The sequence below is a fragment of the Mesocricetus auratus genome, unplaced genomic scaffold (genome assembly GCF_017639785.1).
Source record: "Mesocricetus auratus isolate SY011 unplaced genomic scaffold, BCM_Maur_2.0 Super-Scaffold_100007, whole genome shotgun sequence".
NCBI lineage: Eukaryota > Metazoa > Chordata > Mammalia > Rodentia > Cricetidae > Mesocricetus > Mesocricetus auratus.
Window position 1 is genome coordinate 23,111,397 of NW_024429191.1, and position 24,261 is coordinate 23,135,657.

At 40.9% G+C, this 24,261-nt stretch overlaps 1 protein-coding gene across 4 annotated transcripts in view; it reads left to right on the top strand.

The window, feature by feature from the left end:
• The window catches only part of Atp10b (ATPase phospholipid transporting 10B (putative)), a 309,498-nt gene that overhangs the window by 232,741 nt on the left and 52,496 nt on the right, over positions 1-24,261 (top strand). For all 4 annotated transcript variants that reach the window (XM_021228299.2, XM_040748470.1, XM_040748471.1 and 1 more), the window contains 3 exons: positions 15,347-15,432; positions 19,686-19,792; positions 21,541-21,672. In XM_021228299.2, coding sequence (XP_021083958.1) covers positions 15,347-15,432; positions 19,686-19,792; positions 21,541-21,672 — 325 coding nt within the window. The remainder of the gene's footprint in view (positions 1-15,346; positions 15,433-19,685; positions 19,793-21,540; positions 21,673-24,261) is intronic.

Consider the following 24,261-nt stretch of genomic DNA (forward strand, 5'->3'; position numbering starts at 1 on the left):
TTAATGATTTTCATAAACAATTTTTGGCTAATTAGGAATGAGATTCTGGTTTTCTATTGAAATAATTTCCAACCTGGCACCTTTCTCTCTTGATGGAAAAAGGGAATTCTATCACTTTTTATTCTGCCGGCTTTTGGCTGAGGAGAAATTAAATAAGTCAGGGGATTTGGGAGAAAGAAAGCAACCATCCCATCCCTCTGAGGGTCTCACGAAAGCTGTAGTTCTATGCTATATACCATTTATCAAGGCGAAACATGTATTCTGCCTCAGCTTGCCCTCCTCTACAGTACCTGGTGAACAGTTCCCAAGATGCACCCGTCCTATGAGATTGACAATAATCCTAAGTCTGGTACCCTCTCCACTTGTGGACAGGAATGCCAACAGGTGTCCCATAGAGTGTTGTGAGCATGCGCTGGAATAAGGAAAGCAAGAAGCAAAATGAGGGCTTGGTGCCTGCTACATACACAACAGGTGGTCTCTATGGCCATCAGAACTGGAACCCACCTTTACCATATCATTGTCAGTGCACTCACTGCAGTGACCAGAGCTCTTTGCCTCTTTGTCTCTGCACCCCGTTGATCTGGCTTGGCCTCTTGAGTTTTGTTTTCCTTGGCTGGTCCCTCCCTTCAGGGTTTACAAAGAGGAAGACAAACGTCTAGTGTGCAGTCACAAAGTCCGTCAAGGCAGGCAGGAACAATCTAGGCCTGGACTTGGGGCCCTGTGACCTACTTCCTTGATCAGAAACCTTTTTAACTGATACTTACAGTCAGGATTACACACACCCACAGCAGGTGAGTATGACATCTTAGTCTGGAAACAGGCAAGAGTATCTTAGACTTGGTATTTAGTTCTATTCTTCTTCCTTTAAGTTATTTCTAGAAATAATAAACTTTTATTTGAGTAAACATCTCTGCTTTAAGCGCACTGACTTCAGCATCCTCATTCAATTCGAAATCTCTTTTCCCTTCTCATGTCAAAGCTGTTGAATTTCAGCCATTGATGTTTCTTCTTCCTTTGGTCTCAGTTCCTGACTGTTTCTAGCATATCATCAGATACGTTGGAATTTAGCTACAATGTAGCTAGGTGAAAGGATCCTTCATAACCCAGTATCCCAACCATTCAGTTCAATAAACATTTATAATTCCCAGCCTGAATTCTCATCGGGTACTTGGCCTTTCTTGAATAGGTAAATTTATATGTGAAAGGAAAGATTTACTTGTCTGGAGCTCTTTGTCCTTGTCCTGGTTTCCCTTTGCTCATGAACATTTGTGATTCACTAACAACAATAATAAGCTTGAGCCCATGTTAGAGTTTTGCTTGATTAACTCACCCTCACAACAGCCCAATGAATGGACACCATCATCATCCTTGTTTTACAAATAAGGAAACTACGACTAGATAAGTCACATCTTTCACCCATAGTCACTGAGCTGTAGAGTTAGAACGAGAATTCAAGGCCACATTTGTCCATAAAGTCCTTGGTAGTTCCCTTCCTGGCCCTTTGGCTGTTACCTGACATTTACAGAGGGGTGCATACAGGAAAGCACTTATTTACAGATTCCTTCCAGACATAAGTACAGGTTGCTGGAAGAATAAAGCAATGGGATCAAAGAATTAAATCCCAGTTCACTCTCTGAACAGGAGGAGTCTTGCCTGGTCTCTGCTTTGCTACTTCCCCCTAGCACCTGTAATGAATAAAATTTCTGGATAGGTACAGAATTCACTATTAGCTAATGTTGTACCATAGAGTTTCCTCAATTCATTGAACAAAGACATGAATGAGAGTTGCAAGGAAGGAGAACACTGCAAAGATAAACAAAATAAAAAATAATAGGCTACAGATTTTAAAGTCTGTCCTGTTGGACTTATTTGATCCTTTAGTAAGCCCCAAGAAGAAGAACATGGAATTTTTATTTATTCAAGTACAAAAATATTTTATTCCAAGGAACAGATCCCAGAACTGCCATTGGAAGGGGGGATCACTCTTAGAGATTTACTGCAGATACATGGTGGGTACTAAGAATGCATCATCACTGTCCCTAGGGAGCTTTCACAAATATGCATATCCTTTCCCATTGCCACAATAAAACAATGACTTACAGAACCTGGGCATGCATAACTTGAAAATGTTCCCCCAAGTTATCTTGATATAAACACTCACTGACACCTTCCTTAAAGGTGGAACAAAGGAAAGACACCATTCGAATCTTTGGGGTGGGGGAATGGACTACAAATTGTCATCAATCCATGGGCTTCTTACTGCGTGGCCACGCTTCTGAACACATTATCCTTTGAGTCCTGACAACCACTCTGTGAGGAGGGCATTACTTTACCATCCTCATCTAAAAGATGAAAATACTGGGGAACAGGAAAGGGAGGTCTCACTATTGTCTCAGAAGATTTGAACACCTTATAATATGATTTGTGTAGGAACTTAGTGTCTTAAATAATGAGAATCAATGTTTTTGTTAACTTGTTTTCTCTCTAAATTCCTGTAATCCATGAAACCTTATTTTTCCCCAAAGGACTTTTACTTACCTCAGAAATTGGTAGAAGTCTCCACTTCACATCTTATTTAAATTACCCTGAAATGATGAGAGACTGGAGGTGGCTTCCTGAGATAAGCATTTCCCGAGACAAACCATACCCAACACTGTTCCAAGCTCTTGAAACTATGGTTCATAGTCAAGTCACACTAAGAAGCTAGTATTCCACAGACATATTCTCATGAAGGGTCCAAGATACAATATGTTAAGGTCCCTGAGAGCATTTTTCAGAACAAATACTTTTTCACATTCCTATGGAACTTTATGAAAGGGGACATTAACTTAGATTTAATACAAACATGATTATGGCATGTGAAAGAGACCATTCCCCTGACCCAAGCAGTTTTGTCTTCTCTTATGCAAATGGAACTACAAACATCAGGAGCCTCTACTAAGTGTATGCATTCCAGGATACTGTGGGAACTGGAGTTGGGTATCCAAGTCCTTTTTCCAGAACTAAAATTAGGTCAAATCCATTACTTTTTCAATGGGAATTTTCCTTGGGAGCCAATTTTGAATTCACAAAATCACTGACCTATTTTTGAAATAATAAGTCCCATATCACAATACCAAGAAAGAGTTTAGAGCAAGTACTTCAACATTATTACTATGCTAAATTCCATGCCCAGCAGCCATAAGGACTTGGTCAGGGAGTTAACTTACTCACTTTTCTTATTTGTGGCATTCTGAATCTTGGAGCCCCTGCAAATGAATACCTGTGCCTCTTATTTTGGTAAATATAAAAGTTACTAAAGCAAAAGGATAAGAAATGAATTTTCCTAGTCAATACTCTAGATCACACATGTTCTTAATTGTCTTTCATCTAAATGAAACCTAAGTCCTACCATAGTCCTCTGTCAGGAATATGCTAAACTAGACCATTAGTTTAGGGCTGGCCATTTCAGCATCATCTAAGAGCTACTCAGCAGTAGGGAATTGCAGTAATTTTTACAAGAGTCCCTGGCTATTCACATGCATATTGAACTTTGAAAAGCAATGTCCTAGGGAAACTCTGATTAATATTTGAGTTTTGAACTCTTTGTTGAGCCTCTCTTTTAACTACTAAAACTTCCATCCTACCAATAGTTATTGCTTGAAAACATTTACTAAGTTAGAAAACAAACATTGATTCTCTGCAGTGGAAGTACTGATTTTTACCATATTTAGAAACAAGATCGCTTGCCTACAAATAAGTTGTGGTCCATCACAAATCCTCAAGTGGAACAAAAGAAGGTTACCTGACCTCTCAACCTTGCCTGTCCTGAGGACCAGGGAAAACCTGTTTTACTAGTAGAAATGGAATTTGGTAACAAGTCCTGCCCATGACAAGTTGTTCAAAATTTCTATCAAGAATATTTGGTGTTTTCTAGTTTGTCATTGATGAGTAGTGCTTATATTTCTTGGTCATTTAATACATGATCTATATAGTATTATAATATTATATGGCATCAATGTGTAAATCAGTTAAGCTTGTGCTGTGTACAATGAGTTGCTTATAAGTGTGTTTTAAGTCTATTATTTCTCACAAAACCCTATGAGGTAGACACTTCTATGATGCCCATAAGAAGTGAAGTCATAACAGTTCTATTATCCTGCTAGTGGTAGACTACACTCACATTAAACTCAGGTGGGCTTTTCATTTCTGACTTTTACTGGGAAAATGTTCAAATATATATAAAAACTAGAGAATAAGATGACACATGTTTAGGTAACCACCACCTAATTTAAACAAGCAGCACAAAATTACCCACTGTGTTGACCAAACTCATCTATTAGCTGTCACAGAATCTTCTCTTCTAGAAAAACAAGGAGTTGGAATATTTTAGAGATGAAGAAACAATTTCAGAGGTTGGATTTTAGTAAAGCTTAACTAGTTAACACACTGTTTAGTCCTAAATAAAACTCAACTGTTGTATACATGACTGTTTCCCCAATGACAATTTAATTCTGTATCCTTTTAATTGTAGTTTTGTTTCTTAATTGGCTATAACTTTCCTGTACATGAAAATACCCAAGTTGTTTAAGTTTTAATTACTTACAATAATAATGATAATTTAGTGATAGAACAACCCAGTGAATACCAATTCTTTTTGTCTTTTACTTATATTTTATGAATCTTTGGTTTCTTATCTTAATAATCTGTATCCTATAGTTTTTTTCCCTGGGTCACAAAAATACACACATGCACACTGAAACATATATATGCATACACATAGATACTGATAAACATATGTATCTGGATCCATGTGTACAAATATATACAGAAAGAAACACAGTCAAACACAGAGACAAGACAAACATAAATGCATAACAGCACACATGGATACATTTATACAGATAAATATGCATGGATCCATGCACATAGACACACATGCATGTTTCTACACAGACACACGTGTATAAGATGGACATTGGTCGCCCCGTCTTTCCAGAGTTAGCATTATTTTCACACTGCTACCTAAAAGTCCTTTTCCATTTATATCCCTTCAGGACCTGCTCTGCCTAGTTATGTGAAAGATATAATCACACTAAGGTATTAATGGATGGTATCATAAATATTTTCTCCAACCCACTATCTCCATAACTCAGGATAATATATTTATATTTAAATATTGACCTGCACCACTTTAACCAGTAATAAAATTGTGTGTATTTAAAGTCAATATGGGGAATATTTCTTGTCTCAAATGGTAACCATACCTACCTAACATGTGGATTAGTCAAAAATCTTAGTTGCAGAATGTCTCAGGCACATAAATGCTGCACAACCATTTACAAGTTCAATCTCCAGCACCCATGCTTAAAAAACAAATAAAAATGGGGTATACATAGTATGAGTCTATAATCACAGCACTGGCTAGGTGGAGGCAGGAATATGTTTCCCAGAGTATGTTTGACTGCCCAATCTACAAGCTCTAGGTTCAATAAAGGCTGTCTTAAAACATTTTGTAGAGACAAATGGAGGAAGATGGCCATGTCAACTCCTAGCCTATGCATACAACTACACACACACACACACACACACACACACACACACACACACACACACACACAAACAACCTTGGCTGCATATGACAAAATACTGACTAGAAATTACCCAAAGTGAAAATTATTAGAAAAATATAAAGTGAGTGGTGAATAGGCGTTAGGCCTTGTGGTACCAGGAAGTCAGAATCAGGATAAGCTCCACCTCCTTTGTTTGCATCCATGACCCTCCTGATTCCCAGAGAGAAGTAATCAATCCTCTCTTCAACCAGAAAGTATCCCATGGAAACAGACTGACTGGCTCAGGATGGGTACCACACACCCATTCCTAGACCAATCAACTATGGTCACGGGGGCAGAGTCCTCTGAGTGGCATCCTCTACCTGAAAATCATGAGCAGAACTATCTGTGGAAAGAGGTTTCTGAGCAGCAAAATAGTGGCTATCCATCACACCTATTCCAGACTCTGACCGTAAAGTCCCAAATCACACACAACCAAGACAGTGCACCATATTGGGCGGGTCTGGATACCATCTGATGTTCTCCTGTAGTCCCCCATTCTAGTCTCTTCTCCCCAAAGCCTACTATTTTAGTTCCTCTGCCTTCCCAGCACTGGGTGTAAAGTAGCAGTTACTCACTCCTCTCTGGGCTCCTGTAGACCTTGTTGCATCTTATTCTTCTTCACCATTGTCTTCCAGTTAATCAGTCCACTTTCTCTTTCAATACTGATGGATGGCTAACCATTGCCAGGTGCCAGGCTTGGGTTTCCATTGCTATTGTTTATCAGCAGAGGTGACACGTTGTGACTGTGTCTTTTGTGAGCAGCTCAATATAGCTTCTCAAGTTGAAATTTATACTCTGTTCTTCATGACCTCTTTTGCCAAAAGCATTGGATTTTTGTATTACTTTCTTGTGTTTTTGTTATCCATAACAAGACATTTTTGTATGTAAAAGGTTTGTCTTTGCAGTGAATACTACCTTAACACATCACTGTCCATTGGATAGCAGCCATCTATAGTTTATGCCTTGTGTCACTCATTCATTTATTAGTCACTAAGTGTAGATGCGATAACATATTCCTGGGGGTTGAGGAAAAAATAAACATGAGGTGGGGGTAGGTTAGGCCTGTGTGCTCTCATTGAGAATTAATGAATCAATGACACAGTCCTTGATTAATAACTCCTTTTGAAAATGATCAGGGGACAAAATCCTTCTTTTTCCAGTATTTCCTTAGACTGTCAAAACAATAATTTAAGATTTATCAGCCTCAAATAAAAAACAGAATTTTCATCTACTTGGAAAAGGAAAACTTAATCAGCAAGGAATCATTAGTGTCCCATCCACATGGTCTTCCAACCCAAGCCATGTTCTTGTGTATGACAGTGGCTGTGTCAGGAAGGTTATCCAGGGTGGCTGGGACTGTAGACTAGTTCCTCCTCCAGAAGTACAGGGAAATGACTGCTGATCATTTTTGTGGTTATCTTGAAAAGGACTCTCAACAACGAGGAACTAGAAAGGTTATCAAGTGCCAGAGCTTTCAACAGCTTCAGATAGGATTCTCAGAAATCAGGGTCCTTTCATTTGCATTCCAGGAAGACCTGTCATTTATCTCAGCAGCTGAGGTGTGGCAGTCATTTGTTTTCACACTTTATTCAAGTATGTTTTTTCCTTAAAACAATGAGTGAAAGGAATAAAAAGACCTTTTCCAAGTCTACAGAATTCCTCCACACTGCTTCCTTAGTTGACTTGGTGTTCTGCCAGCCTTGGAACCCCTCCTTAATGTGGTCCATTGATCAGCCTATAGAGGTGACCCTGCCCCTGCTTTGCTGTGCTAATCCTATGTCCAGGAATCTTCATGGTGGCCCCACATGTGAGCACCTTGGAAAAAAGACTCAGTCATAAGCAAGCATGATGATGATTGATCCCACTCTTCTTGTTACCAGACACCTTGGGCTCACAGTAAAAACCAGGTGAATTAGCCGGGTGGTGGTGGTGCACACCTTTAATCCCAGCACTTGGGAGGTAGAGGCAACAGATCTCTGTGAGTTCAAGAGCAGCCTGGTCTACAAGAACTAGTTCTAGGACAGCCTCCAAAGCTACAGAGAACCCCTGTCTCAAAAAACAAAAAAATCAGATAAATGCATGTATTCTGTGTTCGAGAAGCCCGGCTGCTTCCTTTCCTTCATTGAGCAAAGAATTTCTTGAATGACAAAAGGGTTTCAAAACAAGCTGAAGCATGCTTCCTGTACTCTAAGAACTTATGACAGTGGGTCACTGTTATTTTATGTCAATGGTTCTCCACCTTCCTAATGCTAAGACCCTTTAATACAGTTCCTTATGTGGTGGTGACCCTCAACCATAAAATTATTTTCATTGCTACTTCATAACTGTAATTCTGCTACTGTTTTGAGTCATTAATATAAATATCTGATATTTCCAATGGTCTTAGATGACCCCATGTGTGAGGGCCATTTGACCTCCACCCAATGGATCATGACCCACAGGTTGAGAACCACTACTTTATAAAAACACTTGTGTAACTACAAAATGTAGTAAAGCTTTTAGTGCTCATTAGAAAGGAAACACAGAGTTAGCAAAGCTACTGTGGAATTAGTGACCTTTTGTGGGAATTAGTCATTTAGCAGTCTTGGTTAAAACAGGGGCCTCAAAACAAAAGACCATGAATATGGAAGGGGAGACCATGGAAAAAACTGGAGGAAAACACAGATAGGAGGGAAATAAAATAGGGTGCAGAGAGAAAATAGACAGGATTATTAAATACATATGTGAAGTTATCATAGGATAAATGTAGCCCCTTAAAATATAAATGATATGGAAAATAATAATATACTAATTAAATCAAATTTTCAAAAAGTTTAAAAAGCATCTATGTATGAATATTACCAACAGCACTGTAGTTTATTAAGGGAGGTTGGAGGACACTACAATCTACCAACTAACAAACATAGCAACTGATGGGGATTTGACAATTTAATAAGATGTTATCATTACGTGTGAGTGGTTTGATATTAAGAATTGTCTAAGTTTAAAGAACAGACTGCTATGATGTATGGTGAAGAGATGGGACATTAGGAGATATATCCCTTGGATTTATATCTGAAAAATAAAGTTTTAAGAATGTCCAATACAGAAAATTTGGAAACAAATCATGAAAAGGACCCAGAGAGTCTGTTTTATGGGTAAACAACACTAAACACCTCCAGTAATGAATAAAAAGAAGCTCTGGAAATGAGGCCAACAGGAGCTCAATCGAGATGGGTGAACTTGGGCAAGTTCCTGGGCATCATCAACACTGAGTTTTCTTTCCAATGAAATGGGACTAATTTGTTATCAACCCTTGGTAAAGATAGTAAGATCAAATATGATGAAGTAAATAAATGGTGTCATTCTGTGAATCAGAATTTTACCAAATCTCATCCTCTTTTTTTTTCAAAATCCCCAAAGAAAATGTGCCATGTGCCCATGGAATTGACTAAGTCACTGTAGTGATGAGGGTTCTTTTCTTCACAAGGAACCGAATTCTAGGTAACTGGTTCTAGGTAAGTGAAACAAAAGAGAACTGTTGTAAGAATGTGGCAAGGGAAGGATGAGAATGAAGAAGCATATATTAAAGCTCAGAGGGTGAAAAGAAACCTTGATGACTTGGGCTTAGAAACCACAAGTAAGAAACCAAGATGGTGATGAAAAGTTGGAAGCAGTGATCACTTGATGGTCTTGTTTGATTTTCCTTTTTTGTTTAATTTCCTTGAGTGAGTCATTGTACTCACCTCACAGTCCCAAAGTGTGAGTCTAACAGACAGGACATCCTGGCTTACATCAGATAGGAGCTGAGAGATGTGGGAACTTCGGGGGCTTATTTTGCCAAAAATGTGAAAGGGAAGATGAGTAAATGCATTGGTCTACTACAACTTCAAAATGTAAAACAGGTACTTGTTTAACCAGTTTTATTGAGCAATTTGATGATCCATTTTGAAAAGTAAACCTAGAGGAACATGTGAGGGATTTCTCGTTCTATCCTGTTCTAGGGGTTAGAATATACTCCAGCCAGATTGCTTCAGCTTGAATTTCCTTGGTGGCCTTGACAGTGGCCAGCTTGCAGTATCTGGGACACAGGTCAGAAAAAAGTAATGCAACCTGAGAAGTTATTACACCCTGACGTTTGGCCCACTTTGTTTTGCTCTGAAAGTTATGATCATGGACACACCTGAACACGACTGGGAACTGTGTATTGTTTTATGGCTGCAGTAATTGTTTTATGTCAATAGCTACTTCCTCTTCTCTGAGTCCCTTCCCCTAAGACTCATGTCCTTATATACAATAAATATGCAAATTCATGAATGGGTGAAGAATGAATGTGTGAGACCTCTACTTTGAAGACAGTTTTTATGAGTGAGCTGTCCTGATTTGCCTTCTGTTGCTGTAGTGACAACATGACCAAAAGCAGTTTGTTTCATCTTACAGCTTATCCATCGTAAAGGGAAATCAGGGCAAGAAAAGGCAGAAACTAAAGCAGAAGCCCATGGAAGAGTGCTGCCTACTCCTTTCCTCCTTCCTTTTTCCTTTCCTTCCTTCCTACTGACTTACTCCTCCTGGCTTGCTAACTTGACTTTCTTGTATGCCCTAGGACTACCTGCCCATGGATGGTACCACCCACCGTGGGCTGGGTCCTTCTACATCAATCAAGAAAATGTCCCACATATTTTCCCATAAGCCAATCTGATGAAGGTGATTCCTCAACTGAGGCTCCCTCTATCCAGATGACTTCAGCTTGTATCACATTGACGAAATACCTAACTATCACATGAGTCAGAAAATTCCCATAAAATCATCCAAAGACTATTTTCTGAGCCATTTTTAATCTTCTACTCTTACCCTTTATGGGTACTCTACTTTCAGGTACAAATGTGCTTGGTAAAAGCAGCATTGCAGAGCATATTACTGGAAGTTTACAAGTTCTCCACAATAAACTAGAGAATGAATCATTCCATTATATCTATTACTTATGTGAAAACAGAAGAAGGAATAAGGCTAAGAACTCAGACAGTACTCTTTCTTCCATGTATCCAACTAAGACTGTGATTTAAAGAGTGACATTTCTGGGGTCAATCAATGGTCCTAAGGACAAAGTCACCTTCCTTCCTTCCCTGCTTGCTGATGGCCTAGAGAAGGCATGGCTTCTACCTGAATCTTAGTTCCTTTGGTTGTTAAATAAACGTAGTAAATGGAATCTGCCTGACAGGATTAATCACTAAGAAATAGCATATATAAAATACTTGATTGTTGGCATATAATAAGCACTGAATAGATTCTGCATAAATCGTAATACAATGAGAGGAACAAGCAATGATTGTGACACCAATAATGACATCAGTTGGGTTTGGATTCCAGTAATGTAAGCTGTTATCCTCTCTGTTGCATACCAACCATGAGACAGTGCTGGGTTTATTCTCATATGTACACTTGCCCAAGCCTCCTAAAGTTACTGTGGGAACTTAGTAGCATGTGCCTGGCACAGAGAAAGTTGACAAGAGAGGCTGATCTGCCCCAGAGCCCTGCAGAGACAAACACTTTTCTCTGAAAGGGGCTTATCTCTCCCTGTGATTTGACTGTGGACAGTAGGACTCTTACCTAAAAGCAGCAGCTTAGGGAAAAGACCAACTCAAAATTAATAAATTGGTTAAATGACTTTTTACCCATGAACTAGGATAATCTGTGTATTGTTTAGGTAAGCCCCACCCCAGCTGGGAAGAGAATCAAAGTTGCTGAACTTGGTCGTTGTTGGATGTCCTAGTGATTATATCCATCCATCCATAGTCACGGATGCTTCCCTGGAGGAACCATGAATGTCCTTACAGGCAAAAGGTGTCACATGGTAATGTTTAGAGAAAACAGTGCTGGGTTTTGAGAGCTAGCTCAGTGGTTAAAAAGGCACATTCTGCTCTTGCAAAGGACCCAAGTTTTGTTCCCATAGCAACAGCAGAAGGCTCACAACTGACTTCCCTAAGGGATACAGCACCCTCTTCTGTCCGCTAAGAATACCTGCACTCGGATGTACGTAGCACAGACACATACTTTTAAAATATTAATACTTAGGCAGAGGCAAGGTGGATCTCTGTGAGTTCGAGGCTGGGCTGGACCGACAGCCTCCAAAACAATACAGAGAAACCTTGTCTCGTAAAAACCAAATAATAATAATAATAATAATACTTGAAAAAGCAGTCCATCTTGGAGAGTGCAGGAAAGAACCATGGAGACAAGTAGCCAAAGACAGCAAGGTCAGTCCTCCTAAAGGAGATGAAGACAGGACCCATGGACAGTGCCTGAAAAGAAGAAAGAGCAAGGAACCAGGAAAAGGATGTAGCAGAAGGTTTGCTATGAACAAGCATAGGGGCAAAGGACTCAAACATCACCATGGCCATGACTGGAGCCCCAAAGGGTACAATTCAGTAAGCAACAGGACTCAGAATTGCTGCAGGATGGGCTGGCAAAACCAGCAGAGACAGCTGATCTGAACAGGGGGAGCTCTTGAACCCCAGACCGACAGCTGGGAGGCCAGCATGGGACTGATCCAGACCCCCTGAATGTGAGAGTCAGTGAGGAGGCCTGAGCAACCTATGGGGCCCTGGGCAGTGGATCAGTGTTTATCCCTGGCGTACAAACAGACTTCGTGTGTCCATAACACAAAGAGGGATGCTCTCTCAGCCTGGACTCTTAGGGGAGTGCCTGGACCCTGCCCTGAGTGAAATGACAGACTCTAGATATCCCCTATGTGGAAGGAAGTGGCGATAGGGTGGGAGGCTGGGGGGAATGGTGAGAAGGGGGTGCAGGAGGAGGGGAGGCAGAGGGAACTGGGATTGACATGTGAAACAAGCTATTTAAAATTAAAATAAAAAATTAGAATTATATTCATAAAAAAAGAATTGCTGCAGGATTGCTAAATCTCAGACCTTGCTGTCACTCCTCTCTGAAATCCAGCAACAATCTGAGTGGCGTGGGTCAGCACTAAAGTGCATGGCTTAATTCGGAGTGTGAAAACAGCTAACAAATTACAGCATGATTTGTCATCATCTCAGGACTCACTGCCTGTCCCTGGAAGACTCAATACCTGGAGGGACAAGATCCATATTGTTAGATACTCCTGTGTGGAGTATCTCCAATATTTCAAGTGAGAAGAGGGTTTATTCATGTTGGCATCCCCATGGGTGCAATGGACAGTATATTTACACAAAGGCAGGAAATGCTATCATTTCTTCCAATCAAGTTGCTCCTTTGAATAGCTGTGATTTGCAACTCTGAGTGATAAATGTCATCACCCATATGCTCAAAACTCTACCCAGGAACCATTCCCACCACTGTCTTCATCGCTGTTGCCCTCTGTTTGCATAGAGTGAAACACATTGTGGAACTCTTCCATATTGAGTCTATCTTCTAAGGCACCAATGAGATAGGCAGGGCTGGAGATATTAGCTCCATTTGACAGATTAAGAAACCAAGGCTCAAGAATTAAACACAGGATTATTCAGTGACGAATAGAGTTGGAAAGCAATATCATCCCCTCATCCCTAGTTATGTTTTACTACTGCTACATTATTGCTGAAATGACTTCAAAAAAGGAGAGTTTTTATAAAAGCAAAACAAATGAAAATGATATAAATATTGAATGAAAGAAAATAGGGTGCACCTTTGTGATTGGCCTTTTCTGGTGTTCCTCAGCATATTTAAATTGACATTCAAAAATGTTCAAGGTAGGCTGGGAAAGAGAGTTCAGTACAGCACATGTTTGCTTTGGATCCCAGTACCTATGTAAAAAGTTGGGCATGGCAGGGTCTAGCTGTAATCTCAGTGCCAGGGACAGAGAGATAGGAAGAGATGTAGTGCCTGCTGGTCAATTAGTCTAATCAGTGATTCAGTAAGAAACCCTGTCTCAAAACACAACAAATAAGGCATGGAGCATTGAGGAAGGCATAATATATTGACCTGTAACCTCCACATACACATCATACACAGACAGTTTGAAACATGACCACTAACTCATTTTAAATGCAAAAAATATATATGAATATGCATACATGCGTATGTTTACACTATTTCTAAAACCTGGAAATATGCACATAAACATGTTGACTGTAGCTGTCTCTAGTTAGTGTGCTTATCATATTTATTTATTTGTTTGTTTATTTATTGTTGCTGTTAATGTTGTTTAAAAACAGTATCCTGTTATATAGTCAGCTTGGCACTGAACTTGTGACTCTCCTACCTCAGCGTTTTGACTGGTAGAATTACCATCTTCAGCATGAAAAGCCTTCTTTTCCCTCTCATAATTCTGTGCTACCCAACATAATAGCCACTATCCATATGTAACCACTCAAGTTTAGTTTAAATTCAATTAAATTTGAAAAATAATTAAAACCAGCATGCTTCAAATGCTCAATGGCCACACCTCACTGATGACTTCCATACTGGATGATGTGGGCTTGGATTGAGAAACCCTGGACTACACACAAACACCCAGTGCTACCAAAATAACATAGTTGGTACAGCCACATTACTTTTTATATTTTTTATTCTTTGGCAGTTTCAAACACATATACCATGATAATTGATCATATCTACTCATAACTGTCTCCCTCCAACTCTTCCCTAATCTCCCTCCCAACTTCATATCTTTATTTACTGTTATGAATAACCCCCTGAATACAATTAGTGTTGTGTATCTGTGCATGGCCTGCTCCATGGGAGGGATTCTATGCCTGGTACTATAAATCTGGTCAAAAGCCAATGACTATGGTGATTATAGGCCCCAGATAGGAACCTACAGTTATTTTTGCTGAATATTCATCCCATCAATCTGCAGTCTATGACTTGGCCTTGTACAGCTTGGGTCCCAAAACACAGACTAAGGAAAACAAGGAAATGAAGAAATTACTGACACATAGACAATGAAGCTGGAATGGGGTTGTCTGACCTCTTGGATGGGGAAATATATATATACAATCTGCAAAGAGTTAAACAAGGAGGTGGAGTTATTACATACATATAAACAAGGAGGTGGGGTTATTATATACAACTAAACAAAGAGGCAGATTTAGCTAATCTTGGTAGGCAGAGTCTCTGTAGGGTACCAGTTTTTAAGTCATAAACATGAGAAGGAGGCCTATGTGGAGAGTTTCTACATACACCATCAACAGTCACACTCACATCAGAGGAAGTTTTCATTCCTTTCCTCTGTCTGAGGCATTGATCTTCTTTGACATGACTGTACCTATGTCAACATTACAGATTCACTAAGTACTTCACTTGCTCCCAACAATTCTAAATATGTCTGCTTATGATCACAGATTGTGTGCTTTCAACTTTGGTCAGGGAAGCTTGTTGTTGCAGGGGCCAATGATTAATGAATAAACTCATAACTGGTCAAAACAGCAAACATACTTAGTGTGTATTTAGCTATTGGCGGGTCATCTATATACTAGCCTCCCACCATCCAATGCTCAGGAACTTCATGGAAGAGGGAGGCAGCAAGAATGTGTGAGCCTATGGGTGGGAGGAGAGCCATGAGATGCTGACTTCTGCTGCATCTACCTCCCTTCAACGTACACCTAACTCAGTTCCTATTGACTTTCTTATCCTTGATGAAAACTTAGCTTTAACCTAACATGCTGCCAGCATCACGGTGTGGTAAAGCACATTAGCCTCATTTGCAATGCTCATTAGCATCGATTAACTCTCCCCACAGTCCTATACTGACTAGATCCCTTTGATGCAACTGCCTCACGGGGTCCTATCTTTTGCAGGAGCTGCAGTTCCAACCAGAATACTTCCACAGTACCATCATATGTGAACGACCCAACAATCACCTCAGCAAGTTTAAGGGTTATATGTAAGTACCTAAGACCCTTGGATTACTAGTAAACACCTCCTCCACTTCTGGAAAATATATTTTCTTAAAATGACCAGAAAGTTAAGAGTCCAGATCCTGAAGTTAAAGATTTTTGAGTTTTAAAGACCTGGACTTGAGGTGTAGTTCCCCCAACAATAAGCTGTGTGAGCTAGATCAATTTACTTACCTGTCAGTTCCTTGGGTGCCATCTTTGCCAAGTAAAAAGTGTAATACCTAATGCCACAGGACTTCTCTTCCCTAAGGATCAAATTGTCTATCATATGCAGAGCTTAGGTTAGCAAAACTGGGAAAAATAAAAGTTCAGTTAATCATAGATATTTATGTTAGGTTTCACCTTAAAATTTTACTATAATTTTGGCCCACATCAGATAGATGATCTATTTGCAAAGAAAGATTCACAAGTACAGATATAAGTAAATGTCTACTCTTGTCCATTGATACAGCAGTTCTCAGAGCACTTTTGCAGAATACCATCTTACGAGGTCTTTACAGTCACTCAAGGAAGTGGGGACCACGGTCTCCATGTTGCAGATGTGGAATATTATGCTCTAGACTTCTGAATTCATTCAGAGTTTCACAGAAGGTACCAAATATCCCCAAACTGATATGTTTTTGATTGTCATGCTTCATAGAGTTCAGCTGTATTTGGCCCATTCCTTACCAACAGGGTTCCAGGCTGCTGGGATGCTTCTTCACCAGATAGGTTCTCAGCCTATGTGTGATGTCATGAGGAAGTAAAAAGAAGGGAAAAATAAGAATACAGAATATACATACAGTAGCCTTGAAACTATTTACTTTTCAAATACACAGTAAAGACTGATGGAGATAGGTAGAGACTGATGTAAGCTGGGGAACAGTTCTTTGTGTGCCTCTGTCAATGAAGCAGCTGTTCATCGTCTCCAGCCAACATAGTCTCTCGTGTCTGAGTTGGTAGATTTGTTTCCTCCAAGTCACCTGTGTCCTAGTGATCAGCTTCATGGCCTGGTTTTTCCTGTGGCTCTTTCACCATCAAACTCATGCTTACTAGCAACTAGCCTGTCTCGCTGTCAATCTGGACTCAGGCCTACCTACCTCACACAGACTTCAGACAGCACTGGCCCAGGCTCTACTCATCTTAATACTCCTTCTTTTCGGCCACTGCTCCTAGAGACTTGTCTTCCCCCACTACCTGACCTCAAGGATAAGCCTGGGAAATCCAACTGGTCAGTCCATGGTCAACCCAAAGATCATAGAAGATTCTACCATCCGGGCCTATATCTCTATCTACGTCAGACAAAGAGAAGACTTTTAGACCCAGTACCCACAAACCAAATGTCTAATAATTCTGTGTTTCCTCAAAGCTTCTGAGTCTCCTCAGTTGAGGAATCCTCTATGATTACACAGATTGGCAAGGGGAACAGCTTTTTAGTGGTCTACTTGAAGATAATGCAACCATTTGGACTAGTGGGGTAGTTCAATTAGTAGAGTCTTTCCCTAGCATATATGTAACCCTGAGTTCAACCCCCATAACTGTATAAACTTGGGATAGTAACATAAACATGTAATTCTAGCATCTGGAAGATAGAGTTAAAAGGATCAAAAGTACAAAATCATAGTGAGCTACATAACAAGCTTGAGGCCAGTCTTAGCTACATGACACCTTTTCTCCATAAATAATTGATTAATTAAACAAATGAATCTCTGTAGGACCTCCGTTCTCCCTCTGAGACAATATTCTTCTCCTTAATCAGGAGTCTTTTAGCAATGTCTGGAGGCAGTATTGGTTAAAACAGCTGGGAAATTGTGCCACTGGCTTTTTATAGGCAGAGTCCAGTGTACCACCCAACATCTTACAGTGTACAAGAAAACCCCACAACAAAGAACAGTCCTGCCAAAATGTTAATGCCAAAACATAAATGCTGCATGTTGACCATAAACATCTCTGTTCACAAAGCGCGTTCAATAGAACAGCACCCATAAGATGGCTAAGCCTTTTTTCCCACATATCCAAAAATGGGCACTTTTGGTGAGAGAAGAAACTGGCTATCCCTTGTGCTATTACTTCAGACAGTCATAAAAGCCACAAGCAGTCTCTCACCTAAGATTCAAAATCATAAGATGTCTAGTATACCTTGTTTGTGGCCTTGGAAAAAAATCCCAGCCTTTGTAAGCTTTAGTTTTTACAAAATGACCCTGCTAACTTTTCAAAGTCAGGAAGAATAAAATATAATTATGTAAGTGAACATAGTTTATAAGAAGAATAAGGAATTGTTAGCATTTAAATGGATACTGAGTTTGGACATGGTGGCACATGCCTATAATCTCAGCACATGTGAGGTTAAGGAAGGATGATCATAAGTTCAAGGCCAGTTTGAACCACATAGCAAGATTCTGTGTCAAAAAAGAGCATCTTTATAAATTGCACATCCAGCAGAGGATCAAGGCATTGTTCATCAGAGAACTTTCTTCTTACCATACATGGTAATTAACACAGAGATCTACAAATATACACTATGCAGAGAGACTTTGGAACACTCAGTCTTGAATGAGATGTCTATATCAAACTTTCCCCTCAAGGCTCAGGACTGTATCAAACTTTCCCCTCAAGGCTCAGGGATCAATGTGGAAGAAAGTCAGAAGGATTTTAAGAGCCAAGAGTAGGAATAACTCTGTGGAAAAAGCATCTTCCAGCCACAGTGAAACTGATGCACTCATAGATTCACAGAAAGAAGGACAGCATGCACAAGACGCAGATCAAGTTCAAACCAGACAAAAATCCCAGAATGGAGAAGACGATATGGAAGCAAAGTCCCACCCACAAACAAGAAGCTGTTTGTAATTGATACCTACTGGGAGAGGTTTAAACCAGTTTTCTTCAGTAGAGTGGTACTGAGTATATCACCGACAGTTCAGGGCAGGCCCCACGCTCAGGATTGTTGGCCAAGACAAAATGAAGTCCATGGTTTTTGTGTTCGTATTGTCTTGATTTGGTTTGTTATCTGTTTGTTTTGGTTTTTGGTTTGGGTTTGGGATTTATTTTTTTTGTCTTTGGGATTTTATTGTTTTGATTGGGGAGTTGTTTTTCTTTGAAAGAGAGAAAAAGACGAAGTTGGGTGGAGCGGGAGGGGGAAGTTCTGGGAGCAGTTTGGGAAGGGGAAAATTAATCAAAATATATTGTATGAAAAATTATAGCAATAAATAAAAAAGAGAATTGTGTGTAAATCAATAAGCATGTTGAGTATGAACATAACATGAAAGAGCAAGATAATTGTTCAAAAACATATTCTGCCACTTACTACATCTTTGAATTTACCGCCAGTGTCCTTCCTATAAAGTAGATATGATAGCATGACCTGGCTTATAAACTTCCTTCAGCTTAATTAACACATAGAAAAAAATCATGGCTGTACATAAGAAAAGGAAGTATTAAAGGGGGAATAAATTCAGTGTTAAGATTGCTGCTTTCCTATTCTCCCAGCGGCTTTAGAATATTACAGTTAAACCTGGTGCAATCCCAGAGAAAAGGAATCAGGTTAGAATGCCAAGCTGAAAATAATGGATAGATGGAATTATTCTGGCTCAGATGTTTGTAGCATGAATTGGAAAGCTGAAATACCTCCTGAGGTTCAAGATGAAAGACACATCTGTAGTTAGACAAAGGGCCACTGTTCCCTCCTCAGAGGCCTGCATGCTTTATGAGAGACTGAGCAGGGGAGGGAATGGATGGGGAGAGAGACACTGAGAGTGAGGTAGCCCAGGTGTGAGATGGCTGTAGCCCACCCCTTCTTGCTTCATTTTACTTCCAACATCAACCTTGTGATATAAACAGCAGGAGGACCTAGCATCTTCTATGGACCAGGATAGCTCTGCTCCCCAGCACTTAGGTAAGGGAGGAATGTGAACACTAGTCAAAGAAGACACAGCACCAGACCTCCAAGGTCCAGATGCCTATTCCCCAAATCAGTTTGAGGGTGAGAATTGAAATCTGGGAATTTTTTTCCAGCAGAGTTCTGCCTTTAGTGTGAATAAATTAGGAATTCCTCAGAAGGAATAATTCACTTCTGATGGTCCAGCCTCACCCAAGCCTCCCGGGAGCAATGGTGAGATTAATCTGGACATAGAGATAGCCCTTGAAATGGGGAAAGGGGGAAAATGGATTTCTTCCACTCATGGCTTCTAGTTCTGTTGCACTGACCAGAAACCACATAGAGAGACCAGCAGAACAGTGCCTGACTTTCACTCCTTTCTCCCAGGGAGCATCCTGACCAGACCAGGACTGGCTTTGGCAGCGAGAGTCTTCTACTCCGAGGCTGCACCATCCGCAACACCGAGGTGGCAGCTGGCATTGTCATCTATGCAGGTCATTGTCTCTGTGCAGTTTCTTTTTTCCAACATGCCTTAATGCTCCACTCTCCAAACTCTCCTCTTAAGTTCATCTTCAGTCAATAGAGACCCCCAGGGGCTCCCAGGGGCAGAGCCATGCAGCTTCCCATTTCTCAGCTAAGCACACAGAGGCTGGGCTCCTAGCTCACTCAGTATACCGGAGGCATAATGAGATGCTGAGTCAATACTGTGTATCCCACCAGATAGGGAAAGGGACTCAGTTTATCACTCCAGTGGTGGTGTAGGGAACAGAAGTACAAGCAGGTCTTCAGAATAACTCCCCCAAAGGATAATTTCTCCTTTCATGTCTCAGTTTTCCTACTTTATAATAGGTAGAATATATGTGTCTACTTTAGAGATTTTTGAGAATAAAATTACCTAACCCATGCCAGTCACCTAGTGCTATATCTAGTGAAGGGGAGACTGGATAAACTCCAGTTACTGTTTTCTTCCACTGTGTTCTGTTTATCCACTGCATGGTTCTAGGTATGGAGACATTTTCATTACTATACTATGATAGCTGAGGCAGGATAGCTTTCAAGAACAGAGGTTTAATTTAGCTCACCATGTGGGGAGGTGTAAGGACCTGACACAGGTATTGGCTCAGCCCTGGTTAGGACCATTTACCTATGTCATATCATTATGGGGCAGTCCTTTTGTCACGACAGACTAGAGTCTTCCAGAAGAATAAACTCCAATGTGCAAGTACGTGCTTCTCCCAGAAGCCTCTTCTATCTACCTAGAGTTAATAAGACTCTTACTACAAGTTAATTCCCTCCTCCATCCCCTGCCACACACACACAACCCTTATCCCATTTTGCAGATGAAACGTTCAAGTGCAGAGGAATCCATTTGCCTAAGGTCCCACATCCCCTTTAAGCCAAAGTCAAATGTGTACAGAGCTGAGTCCCTATTCTAGTACCCCTGTTCTAACTGCCTTGTCTTTGAACCCACTTCCTGCATAAAGAATGGAGGGGTCTCTGAAGGTGAGGACCCCTATGAGGTGAGTCTGAGGCAGGTAGTAGGCAATGAATGCAGCAACCTGTGCTTGTCACACTGTCAGAGCCCCTCACAACTACAGAAACCTGAATCTAGTTTAATAATCAGAACTCATTCGCTCCCACTGTCGTTGCTGCTTGAAATCCTCAAGGCAGCTAACTCAGTAGACTGAAGCCATTTGCTTCTGGAGCTGGTGTACTGGTTTTTCTTTAACATTACACAGAAGAAAACCATGAGTGGCATTTTTTCACTTTGACTGCTGGTGAGTAAGCATGGTAATTAAAATTCAGCAACTCCTAAGAGGAGACACTGTCTGAGGGCCAAGGGTTTCTCAGCGCCTCACTTGAAGTTCCCTGGGCATTATGGCTTGGTGGAAGGAAGGCTCCTGGCTTCCCACCGTGATTCCAATATTAATTTGTTCTTTCACGTTGGACAAGGTCCTTCTATCTTGCCTCTCAGTTTCCACAGGTAGAAAAGAAATAACTAGGAAAACTAATAGTCTTCCAACCTTGGCACTTTTTCCTTTGAACAAGATTTTATGTGGGAGTGTAGCTGCTGAATACTGACTAGGGTGACAGATATTGGCTCTACTGTTCTTCCACGTGAAATGTCAACATGTTAGACACAAAGAAACAAACATGGAACTGTTGACCCCACGTTCAATCTTTCAGCAGGACCTTTGCACATGCATTTCTTCCCATCTAAATTCCCAATTTTCTCTCAAAGGTCATGAGACAAAAGCTATGCTGAACAATAGTGGACCCCGTTACAAACGCAGCAAAATTGAGCGGCGCATCAACACAGATATCTTCTTCTGTATCGGCCTCCTCTTCCTCATGTGTCTCATTGGAGCTGTCGGTAAGGGATTTTCAGCAAAAAGCAATAACAGAAATCCTTTTCTTTTAGCAAGTCACTAATAATTCTGAACTTTTAACTTCCTTAAAGGAGAATCAAGTCTGCACTACCTACTTTAGTGGGATACTGATGAAAATTTCCCGGCGGTGTATATGTTCTTAAATATTAGCAATACTGTCAATCACTGATGGGTTGAAAAAAGTCTCATGGAACACAGATGTTCTCTGAGCATGGAGGGGTAGCAAGAGAAGTGACTCACAGGACTGGTCTTTGGAGAGTCCACGATCTCCCCAGAGAGAGTAAAACAACAGAATAAGCACTCACTCCACCCTACTCAAGGGGGGACTGCTCAATGGGTACAGCGTTATTTGCCTGTTGTTGCTGTGAAACTAAGTATCACTGAGGTGTTCAAAACAGCACAAACTCACTCTGCTTCTACATCTTTTTCTAAGTATTAGAAGTCCAATTTTACTGAGTTAAGATCATGATTTCAGTAGATCTGCTTCCTTCTGGTGAGACTGAGGGAGGAATCAGTCCTGTCTTTATCACTCTCTAGCAGCTTCCTGCATGCCTTTGTGCACTAGAGGCACCTTCCATTATCTGCTCATATCTCCCAGCCTTGTCTGTGGTACCTCCTTTTACAAACACATTTGTGATTACATCCTTGAACCCACTAGGAAAATCCAGGATACTCCCCATTTCAAATTTCATGTGTTAATCCCATCTGCAAATTCCTCTTTGCCTCATAAAACAGCCTCTTCCCAGAACCCACTGAAGAGAATGTTAGGAGTGATGTGTTATTTCACCTCCCATGGGCACTGTGAAAACACCAGTGAGGGGAGTCTTTCCTGGAGATTTACCTGCTCTAGCTGATTGAGGTGGACATTTGTTGCAGGAGACAGGTGGCAGACACAAGCTCAGGAACACAATGAAACAGGGAAATCTGGGGGAAGAAAAATGTTCTTAGCAACATGGGCAGCACAGGAGGATATGAAGATGAGAAGGAGAATGACTGTAGACATAGTAGCAGTTGGCTATCTAGTGTATAAGAGCAAGACCAAGCTCAGAAGGCATAAAAAGGAGTGAGCTAGAACCACTTAGGTTGATCTTCAGAGTGGAGACAAGAATGGGGTTCTTACCCATTTTTTTTTACATTTTATTTTTAAATTTAAATTTAAATTAGAAACAAGGTTGCTTCACATGTCAATTCCAGGTCCCTCTCCCTTTCCCTTCCCTCCTCCCATGCTTTCCCCCTAGCCCCCCAATATCCCCTCACTTCCCCAGGGAGGATGAGGACCCCATGGGGGTGTCCATAGTCTATCATTTCATACATGGCAGGGCCTAGACCCTCCCCCAAGAGTCTAGGGTGAGAGTGCATCTCTCATTGTTGGATGGGAGCCCAAAGTCCATTTGTATACCCAGGATAAATACTGATCTACTACCCAAGGCTCAATAGATTACCTAGGCCTCCTCACTGACACCCACATTCAGGGGGTCTTGATCAGTCCCATGCTGGATTCCCAGGCATCACTCTGGGATTCAAGAGCTACCCCTTGTCAGGTCAGCTGTTTCTGGGGGTTAAACCAGCCCAGTCTTAACCCCTTTGGTCATCAGTCTCCCCTCTATCACTGAATTTCTTGAGTTCAGCTCAGTGCTTAGCCGTGGGAGTCTGCCTCTGCTGCCATCAGCCACTGAATGAAGGTTCTGTTTCCCAGACTCTCTTGCCATGAGATTGTAGGCTGGGACTCCCCAGATCTATGTCTAAAATCCATATATGAGGGAGTACATGCCATGTTTCTCTTTTTGTGACTGGGTTCTTACCCATTCTTGCCATCATCTTTAACCTATGGATGTCTCACAGAATGCTTAATGAGGCCCCATAGAGAATCAGGAATGATTAAGAAGAAAAAAATCACAAGCCCAGACACCCCAGTGACCCTGACCCAAAAAACAGCAATGATGTTTGCTATCGGCCTTATTCTGAACTCATAACCATCACTCTATTTAAGCAGATGATGTCTAAAAGGCAAAGGGAAAGATCTAGCATGTCAGTGTGGTAAGGACCCTGGCACTTGGCCAGGTGTATATACTTAATGTACCTTGAAGGTGAGTCTACCAGTTGTGTGTGAGTAGGTGGCTCACAGCTGGAAAGGCAGCACATACAGGAAGCTAGAGGAAAACACAGCAAGGACGCAGCCACCCCCACCCCTGCCCACATGACTACAGAAACTATGCCTCCATGTTGAGTAGATGTTTCTGATATGGCAGCATTGAAAGTTTATTTGAGATCACTATGTCTCCAGACCCCCCAAAAAAAGTTAATGAATACATGGCCACACATAGATAAGGCCCCAGGGTTGGCTTTACAAGTTCTCAAAAATGATGAAGGAAGACTATCAATGAAGAAGGCAGGCAAATTCTCTATAGCAAATAGCAACTTTTATGAAACAGGACTCTGGTCCGTCATTAGAACAGGGCCTTTGAAAAGGAGAAAGTCCTCCCACAACAAGTATGATTCCAGGTCTCCTTACCAAATGTTCCCTCGGGTTTTATAACAAGGTGTGTTTTCTTGCTGTGCCCATTATGCCCTCC